The sequence below is a fragment of the Perissodus microlepis genome, chromosome 20, assembly GCF_051167445.1.
Source record: "Perissodus microlepis isolate ML-2025 ecotype Zambia chromosome 20, ASM5116744v1, whole genome shotgun sequence".
Classification (NCBI taxonomy): Eukaryota; Metazoa; Chordata; class Actinopteri; order Cichliformes; family Cichlidae; genus Perissodus; species Perissodus microlepis.
The window spans coordinates 12,155,430-12,165,706 of record NC_140480.1 but is presented as its reverse complement, the minus strand read 5'-3'; the positions used below and the strand labels follow the sequence as shown (position 1 = coordinate 12,165,706).

General features: G+C 38.9%; 1 protein-coding gene across 1 annotated transcript; it reads right to left on the bottom strand.

Annotated features, from left to right (window-relative positions):
• Nucleotides 1–478: 478 nt before the first annotated feature.
• Nucleotides 479–5,508, bottom strand: LOC146364196 (uncharacterized). Its single transcript, XM_084917224.1, has 2 exons — nucleotides 5,171–5,508; nucleotides 479–5,050 (listed from the first exon to the last, which is right to left on the bottom strand). The coding sequence occupies exon 2, from the start codon at nucleotides 2,600–2,602 to the stop codon at nucleotides 479–481; it is 2,124 nt and encodes a 707-aa protein (XP_084773350.1). The 5' UTR covers nucleotides 2,603–5,050; nucleotides 5,171–5,508.
• Between the last annotated feature and the right edge of the window lie 4,769 nt (nucleotides 5,509–10,277).

Here is a 10,277-nt window from a genome sequence, read left to right as displayed (position 1 = left end):
CCCTCCCATGAGTCCTTTAGCAGGGTCAATGGGCCTCTCACCTCATTGCCATAAAGAAGCTCAAACGGGGAGAAGCAAGTGGAGGCTTGAGGAACTTCCCTGTAGGCAAAAAGGAGGTATGGCAGCCACTGGTCCCAATCAGACCCTGTATCATTGACAAACTTTCGGAGCATTTGTTTGAGAGTTTGGTTGAAGCGCTCCGTCAGTCCATCTGTCTGTGGGTGATAAGGGGTTGTCCGCACACTCCTGATGCCTAACAGCTTATAGACCTCTTTCAACAGTGTGGACATAAAATTAGTGCCCTGGTCAGTTAAAATCTCCTGTGGGAATCCAACCCTTGAGAACAGTTGAATCAATGAGGAAGCTACAGTTTTTGCTTTAACAGTTTTTAGTGGAAAGACTTCAGGATACCTCGTAGCATAGTCTGTAATGACTAGCATAAAGCGATTTCCAGATTTACTTGTTTCTACAGGACCAACTACGTCCATGCCAAGACGCTGAAATGGTATACCAATGATTGGGAGAGGTTGGAGTGGTGCTTTGGTGGGGACCCTAATTGAAGTCTTCTGACATTGAGGACAACTCCTGCAAAACATAGCAACATCTGAGCGCAAAAACCAGGCCAGAAAAAATATCGCTTGATGCGAGCGGTGGTCTTATGCTTCCCCAGGTGGCCAGCCCAGGGAATAGAGTGCCCCAAAGTAAGCACTGTTTCACGGGCTACTTTAGGGACCACTAACTGTTTAACCTGGCCGTGCTGGTGGTATAAAATGCCATCTTGCAGAATGTACAGCTCTTTATTTGTGTCAGATTCAACAGAGTCCTTTTCCTTAGCCCTCAGCAACATGGCAGACAAAGTTGGATCAGCCTGCTGCATTTGTCTAATGTTTGTAGGTACTGAAAAACCTAAAGGCATATCTGGAGCAGCCTGAACTGATGTATTTCCAACAGTGTGTTGAAATTTTTCACTTCTTCTTTGACTGCGTGGCTTCCGAGACTTCCCGGGTTCTGTCTCTAGTTCAGCCTCAAAGAAGGGTAAAGCACTGAGGGTTGCATAATGCTCATCCTGATTTTTAGTTTGAGCCCTTGTTATAGCAACATTACACTCATGTACTTCCCTCAACAGATCATAGATGACTGGCAGATCCTCCCCAAGAACTACAGGATAGGGCAGATTATCAGCTACACCAACCTTTAACAGATAGGGTGTCCCCTGCACTTCAATAAACAGATCAGCAGTAGGGTATGGTCTTTCATCACCATGTATACAGCAAACTGATATGGTTTCAGAGGAGCATGTGTAATCGTTTGACACATATTTCCTGTGTACCAGAGTCTGTGTGCTGCCAGTATCTATTAAAGCATTAATTTCTTGTCCATTAATCTTAACTGTGGTGATTTTATTTGACTGCTTTCTCTCAGATGTAATATCCACATTCTGGTGAGGCACAAAACACATCTGAGATAATTTGCTTTGATTATTAGGACACATGGGCTTAGTGTGACCTTCCTGTCCACAAAGGTAGCACACTGGTGGCCTTTTACCTGGCTTCAAGGTATTCAGAGGCTGCTTTTCCCTTGTAAAGGGCTTACCCACACCCGTCGCTGACCTCTGAGGATGCTGAGGGGGTTGCGACCGACGTGAATCTCTGGCAGCCTTCCATGCACTGTTGCTCCATGGCTGACTCTTACTTCGGGCAGCTACAAACACATCAGCCAGGGTGGCAGCCTCTGCAGCAGACTTTGGATTATGCTCCTTAATCCAGACCTGAAGCTCAGGACACAGCATTCTTAAAAACTGCTCCAAGATAATAATTTCACCAACTTCTTTTACAGTTCTGTTTTTTGGCTGAATCCATTTTTCATAAAGTTCTTTCAGTCTTGCATACAGTTCCTTGGGACTCTCATCAAAAACTTCAAGACAGCGAAATCTTTGCCTGTATGTTTCTGGGTTTATATCATATTTTTGCAAAATGGCAGCTTTTACCTTATCATATTGCAGTGAATCGTCCACATCCATATTAACATAGGCACTTCGAGCCTTACCAGTAAGAAGAGGAATGAGGTGAAAAATCCAGTCTGACTCTGGCCAGCGACAAGCAGCTGCAATTCTCTCAAAAGTGGTCAGAAAATGTTCAACATCATCTTCAACAGCTAGTTTCTCTAGTTTAGGATGATGAATATGCACAGACTGACCTGTTAATATGGAGGCTGAGCCAGAACCCTCATGCTGAGATGTTGCTTGTGTCTGATAATCAGCTGGAGTTTCAACAGGCTCTGGATCAGTTGATGTGGGCTCTGGAAGTGGGGTGGTTCTGGCCTGCACTTCCATTTGCAAAAGCCGAAACTGGTGTTGCAAACTCTTAAAACGCTGTTCTTGCAGTATAGCATCCTCTCTCTGCTTTTTATCTCGAACTTCCTGCTGTCCCATGAAAGCCTGAAGAATCCCAGCAATATCAAGCAGAGTTGGCTCCCTGGTATCCTCTCCTTCAGTGTCTCCAGCCACAACTGAAATTCCTTCTTCCATCTCCCTCTCTGGCTGCTGCAAGGCCTCTTTGGCCTCCATTTTATTTCCTCTCTTTGGGCGCACAGCATTCTGCATGGCTCAAAAAGTTTGTCAGGGGACAAAAAAGGGCAGAAAAATGCAAAAAAAAAATCCTGTCTCCTCAACTGAAGGATCCCACTTCTGACACCACATGTGATGGACCGAGTTGAAAAACAGGAGGAGTCCCAGGAATTATTAGAAAAATATAGTTTCCATTTATTTAACCCCCAAAATTATATTTACAAGAGTAATGAATGTTGAGCTCATAAAAGAGGTCAAAGAAACAAAACTGAACTCAGGCAAAGACTGCAAACTTAACAAACCAAATGACTGCTACAAACAAACATAACTGACCTAAAACATGAAATGACATACAAAGGTATATATAATGGCTGATCAGACCATTGTGACACATGAGGGGTAACAAACAAAACACAATCATAAATCACAAACAATGCAGTACAATCTAGTTTGTTAATAAACTAAACACCAAAGAAGAAAATCAAAAACCCCATTAAACCCTAAACTCAAATATTTAATTAAATACAAATACTTTGTTTTTAAAGTAAAGAAAACACACATTCCCCCTTCAGCAGGAAGTGGTGGTGTGGTCCAATTATCTTCCTTTGCATTTAATGGTTTCAAACCCTGGCTACCATCTTTTGTCCAGCAACGACTTTAGAGTGTGGCCACGGGTTTGGCCATCACAATGCCTTTCAAACAAAACTAGCCATGATATTTTCCACCTTCCCCCTCTGACAATTAATATCAGTTAACCCCGCCCCCTTTCAGATTTGTTCACCAAAAGAAAATAAAAATAAAACGTCATTAACGCTGTTTATTATTTGTCAGACCGGTTTCATTTTCATGCTTTGTAAATATCTATGTTGTATGGAGCTTGAACTAAAATGTAAATATGTTTACTGTATTTGTAATAATTATAATCCATTAGCTGTACAGCATAGATGTGTCATGCAGATATCCTAATTCTGTGTATGGTAATCTTGCACCATTGAACTGTTAGTGAATGAGGCAACAATAAAAGTGGGAAACGTGCATTAGCAGATCAAGTGCTGCCTGCTTATTTCCTGCTTTATGTGAGCTTCTGCTGTAGTTTATTATGTGCTTTTAGCCCCAAGAAACCACCCTGTGGCGCACAATAAGATCTTCTGATGTTTGGTGTCATCTTCCTGTGATCTCCTGTGAACAGGTGGATTCATTCATTTCAAGTTTATGTATGTAGCACTAAATCACAGCAGGCGCTGAACACTGTAAAGACTCTAGAATAATTATGGAGGCACAACATTTAAAGCTCCTGTCCTTCCATCCCACAGACCTAAAAGTTAGTTATATGATAAACAGCCCCGTGTTTGTTTACTTGATTTGTAAAATGCAAAGTGGTGACTTTTTCTCTTCAAGTACGTCCTCATATGGAGACAGTTTTTTTTAATGGCCCAAAACAAGTCATTGTTTACAAAAATATACATTTTATTCCGCAAAATGAGGTAAACAGTGAAGAAAAGTATGAGAAAAGGGAGCATAGGATCTCCGGAGACTGTGGCAACTAGAATTATTGTATACGTGTGTGTATTAAGGACTGACACAGACAAAGAATTAATCATACAATGAAGCAATGTACTTTTTAAATGTTTATTAAAACCATTCAAGTATTGAGTCATGAATAAAACAGCAACCTCTGATCTGCTAATTGGGAAACAGAGGATGTCAGTGTATGTTTCAGTGCTAGTTGTACAAATTGAGTGAGATGACTTTACATTTGAATAGATTCGATTACAAGTTATATTTGGTTCTAATTGAATGAGTTCAATTTGATTTAAATCAAGCCAATTCACAACATATAAACTTGAAATATATGGTAAGATAAAGGTTGTGCAATAATACAGAGGAAGCCCAAACGATCAAATGACCCCCTATGAGCAAGAAAACTCCATTTTCGGCAGAACCAGAATCAGGGAGGGGCGGCCATCTGCCTCCACCGGTTGGGGTAAGAAAATGAAACGAAACTATAGGAAGACAAAGAGGAAAGATGTTCATGATATATATGAAACTTTCCGCTAGCCCTGACTAAAATATTGTTTTTGACAGGAAAGTATTGTTTCATTCATGTTTATTCCACGAGGTGGACAGCAGGAATAGAACAAACCAGATACTAAGAAATAAAGTATACAATGAAATATTCTCGATATGCTAAAATTCCCACTGAGACTGGATAAGATTATTCTAAAACTGGTCAAAATACAATTCTCTTCATGCACAGAAATCCCACCCAGTCCCACAACCCAGGACAAATATTCCTTGTGTGTTCTTGAGCTGGACAGAAATTCCTCTTGCTGAGCGGGGTCCACGCCAGCCTCGTGTCAGGCAGACGAGGAGCCTCCTGTCCCAGTCTCGTCCGTCAACTGGGTCCATCACATCCCAACCCAGTTCGCATTCTGCATTGGAGTCCGTCGCTCGATACCACCGCGGCTCCCCTCACGTCATCACCTGTAAGTAAAAACAAATAGGAGCCAGAACCATCATCCCGGAAGCTGCCCTGGCTTATAGCCATGGCGACCCTCTCCCAACACGGCTGCACCCAGTGAACAACAGTGAGACACTACTCACAAATGCAGGCAGTATACATCTGCCCTGATGTCAATCACACACGTTGTCTCCTACTGTCGCCGTTCCTGCTGTCGGGACTGGGTCACCACATCACGCTGACCGGTCTCCAGACGAGGCGTCGCACCCCCCACGATCACGCAGCGGCTCCCTCTTTTCCACCTGGCCTTCATGCGTTCCTCTTCCAATCTAGGGCCTCTCTCCTCCCAGTGCTCAGCTTGCTTCCTTTTAATACGACCTTTAAACAGCTGAAAGGACACCTCTGGACACACCCATGCCTCAACATGTGATCACTATCAGCTAATTTCTCCCATTGCCAGCCAATCCACAGTGGATTAAAACAATGTAAAGCCAAACTTATCACTCAAAACAGCTTTTTAAGAGATTTTAGCACAAACTGAAACTATTGTGGTGATTAAAGAAACAATAAATGTGTCTGGATCATCCCAGTGTTTGTTTTTAACCTCATGAAACCAAGTTTCCATTTTCCTCTAAAGGGGCTGCAACACCCAGCTGCACAAAACCTTCACTTTTTTTTAACAGTTTCACTGTTTTAATATTTTTCATTTCTTACAATCAGAATTCTCCAATAGATTTTTAGAAGAAATTCTTTTTTTTCATGCATCACCAACTGACCCTTTTATGTTAACGTCTCAATCTCCAGCCTAACCTCATTGAATTTTGCTTAGCAAAGTACTTTTCAACTCTAATAATTAGTAAGATTATATTTCTTATCATCTGTTGGTCGTCTGACCTGATAAACTTCAATGAGCATTATAACACAGGAATGATTGTCTCTAAAAATGGGCTCCTGCACGCTTGCAGACATTTTTCCATCACAACTTATGGATGATGAAGGATTTGATTAAAGCTGTGAAACATTACTGATAAACTTCATGTGATGTTGCATTAAAGCCAATTTTCTATTAAAATCAGGGTCTTTTCTAACTGACCTCTGACCTTTGAGCAGTAGTGTGTACTGTATGCTTGTATGTAACTGTATCTGACCTGGATTTTATCACCAGTTTCAAATAAGAATCTTCTTTAAAGTCTGTCTTTCAATACAAATGAAGTTAAACTTTATCAAGGCTGATGGTAAACTGTCCCTAACAAGTCCACTTTATTGCGTGCTCATTGACTTTCTCCTATCAGAGCTGTTTAACAAGTCCACTTTATACATGCTTATTAATCTATCACGCTTATCAGTGGCTCATGGTTGCTTAAAGCCTATGTCTGAACTTGACCACAGAGCCAGAGCATCGTTCAATCTTGGCAACAGCTCCAGGATGACAAACTCCACTTTCTCTGCATCAAGACAGCTCATAACTTTTTAACAGTCTCTCCTGATAGCCTCATATCATCTGCTCTAATCAATAACCATACACTATCATTACAATGTAGACTACAGCTCAAAAGTCTGAGGTGAATTAGAAATGTCTTGTTTTCAGAATAGACTCAAATTTGGTTTCAGATTGAATCACAGCAATTTATCAAAAATAATCATATAAATGCTTAATATTAACACTGATCACAAATCATGAATGATTTTTAATAGAATATCTACAGAGGTGTTCAGAGACCCATTTTCAGCAATAATCCCTCCTGTGTTCAGTGGTACATTGTCTTATCTAATGCAAGCTTAACACATTAAAGCCAAACTTATCACTCAAAACAGCTTTTTAAGAGATTTTAGCACAAACTGAAACTATTGTGGTGATTAAAGAAACAATAAATGTGTCTGGATCATCCCAGTGTTTGTTTTTAACCTCATGAAACCAAGTTTCCATTTTCCTCTAAAGGGGCTGCAACACCCAGCTGCACAAAACCTTCACTTTTTTTTAACAGTTTCACTCTTTGAATATTTTTCATTTCTTACAATCAGAATTCTCCAATAGATTTTTAGAAGAAATTTATTTTCTTTCATGCATCACCAACTGACCCTTTTATCTTAACGTCTCAATCTCCAGCCTAACCTCATTGAATTTTGCTTAGCAAAGTACTTTTCAACTCTAATAATTAGTAAGATTATATTTCTTATCATCTGTTGGTCGTCTGACCTGATAAACTTCAATGAGCATTATAACACAGGAATGATTGTCTCTAAAAATGGGCTCCTGCACGCTTGCAGACATTTTTCCATCACAACTTATGGATGATGAAGGATTTGATTAAAGCTGTGAAACATTACTGATAAACTTCATGTGATGTTGCATTAAAGCCAATTTTCTATTAAAATCAGGGTCTTTTCTAACTGACCTCTGACCTTTGAGCAGTAGTGTGTACTGTATGCTTGTATGTAACTGTATCTGACCTGGATTTTATCACCAGTTTCAAATAAGAATCTTCTTTAAAGTCTGTCTTTCAATACAAATGAAGTTAAACTTTATCAAGGCTGATGGTAAACTGTCCCTAACAAGTCCACTTTATTGCGTGCTCATTGACTTTCTTCTATCAGAGCTGTTTAACAAGTCCACTTTATACATGCTTATTAATCTATCACGCTTATCAGTGGCTCATGGTTGCTTAAAGCCTATGTCTGAACTTGACCACAGAGCCAGAGCATCGTTCAATCTTGGCAACAGCTCCAGGATGACAAACTCCACTTTCTCTGCATCAAGACAGCTCATAACTTTTTAACAGTCTCTCCTGATAGCCTCATATCATCTGCTCTAATCAATAACCATACACTATCATTACAATGTAGACTACAGCTCAAAAGTCTGAGGTGAATTAGAAATGTCTTGTTTTCAGAATAGACTCAAATTTGGTTTCAGATTGAATCACAGCAATTTATCAAAATAATCATATAAATGCTTAATATTAACACTGATCACAAATCATGAATGATTTTTAATAGAATATCTACAGAGGTGTTCAGAGATCCATTTTCAGCATTAATCCCTCCTGTGTTCAGTGGTACATTGTCTTATCTAATGCAAGCTTAACACATTAAAGCCAAACTTATCACTCAAACAGCTTTTTAAGAGATTTTAGCACAAACTGAAACTATTGTGGTGATTAAAGAAACAATAAATGTGTCTGGATCATCCCAGTGTTTGTTTTTAACCTCATGAAACCAAGTTTCCATTTTCCTCTAAAGGGGCTGCAACACCCAGCTGCACAAAACCTTCACTTTTTTTTAACAGTTTCACTGTTTTAATATTTTTCATTTCTTACAATCAGAATTCTCCAATAGATTTTTAGAAGAAATTCTTTTTTTTCATGCATCACCAACTGACCCTTTTATGTTAACGTCTCAATCTCCAGCCTAACCTCATTGAATTTTGCTTAGCAAAGTACTTTTCAACTCTAATAATTAGTAAGATTATATTTCTTATCATCTGTTGGTCGTCTGACCTGATAAACTTCAATGAGCATTATAACACAGGAATGATTGTCTCTAAAAATGGGCTCCTGCACGCTTGCAGACATTTTTCCATCACAACTTATGGATGATGAAGGATTTGATTAAAGCTGTGAAACATTACTGATAAACTTCATGTGATGTTGCATTAAAGCCAATTTTCTATTAAAATCAGGGTCTTTTCTAACTGACCTCTGACCTTTGAGCAGTAGTGTGTACTGTATGCTTGTATGTAACTGTATCTGACCTGGATTTTATCACCAGTTTCAAATAAGAATCTTCTTTAAAGTCTGTCTTTCAATACAAATGAAGTTAAACTTTATCAAGGCTGATGGTAAACTGTCCCTAACAAGTCCACTTTATTGCGTGCTCATTGACTTTCTCCTATCAGAGCTGTTTAACAAGTCCACTTTATACATGCTTATTAATCTATCACGCTTATCAGTGGCTCATGGTTGCTTAAAGCCTATGTCTGAACTTGACCACAGAGCCAGAGCATCGTTCAATCTTGGCAACAGCTCCAGGATGACAAACTCCACTTTCTCTGCATCAAGACAGCTCATAACTTTTTAACAGTCTCTCCTGATAGCCTCATATCATCTGCTCTAATCAATAACCATACACTATCATTACAATGTAGACTACAGCTCAAAAGTCTGAGGTGAATTAGAAATGTCTTGTTTTCAGAATAGACTCAAATTTGGTTTCAGATTGAATCACAGCAATTTATCAAAAATAATCATATAAATGCTTAATATTAACACTGATCACAAATCATGAATGATTTTTAATAGAATATCTACAGAGGTGTTCAGAGACCCATTTTCAGCAATAATCCCTCCTGTGTTCAGTGGTACATTGTCTTATCTAATGCAAGCTTAACACATTAAAGCCAAACTTATCACTCAAAACAGCTTTTTAAGAGATTTTAGCACAAACTGAAACTATTGTGGTGATTAAAGAAACAATAAATGTGTCTGGATCATCCCAGTGTTTGTTTTTAACCTCATGAAACCAAGTTTCCATTTTCCTCTAAAGGGGCTGCAACACCCAGCTGCACAAAACCTTCACTTTTTTTTAACAGTTTCACTCTTTGAATATTTTTCATTTCTTACAATCAGAATTCTCCAATAGATTTTTAGAAGAAATTTATTTTCTTTCATGCATCACCAACTGACCCTTTTATGTTAACGTCTCAATCTCCAGCCTAACCTCATTGAATTTTGCTTAGCAAAGTACTTTTCAACTCTAATAATTAGTAAGATTATATTTCTTATCATCTGTTGGTCGTCTGACCTGATAAACTTCAATGAGCATTATAACACAGGAATGATTGTCTCTAAAAATGGGCTCCTGCACGCTTGCAGACATTTTTCCATCACAACTTATGGATGATGAAGGATTTGATTAAAGCTGTGAAACATTACTGATAAACTTCATGTGATGTTGCATTAAAGCCAATTTTCTATTAAAATCAGGGTCTTTTCTAACTGACCTCTGACCTTTGAGCAGTAGTGTGTACTGTATGCTTGTATGTAACTGTATCTGACCTGGATTTTATCACCAGTTTCAAATAAGAATCTTCTTTAAAGTCTGTCTTTCAATACAAATGAAGTTAAACTTTATCAAGGCTGATGGTAAACTGTCCCTAACAAGTCCACTTTATTGCGTGCTCATTGACTTTCTCCTATCAGAGCTGTTTAACAAGTCCACTTTATACATGCTTATTAATCTATCACGCTTATC

Bases quoted from the DNA above. Each gene is read 5' to 3' on its own strand.
- LOC146364196 (XM_084917224.1), bottom strand. From the start codon at position 2,602: ATGCAGAATGCTGTGCGCCCAAAGAGAGGAAATAAAATGGAGGCCAAA.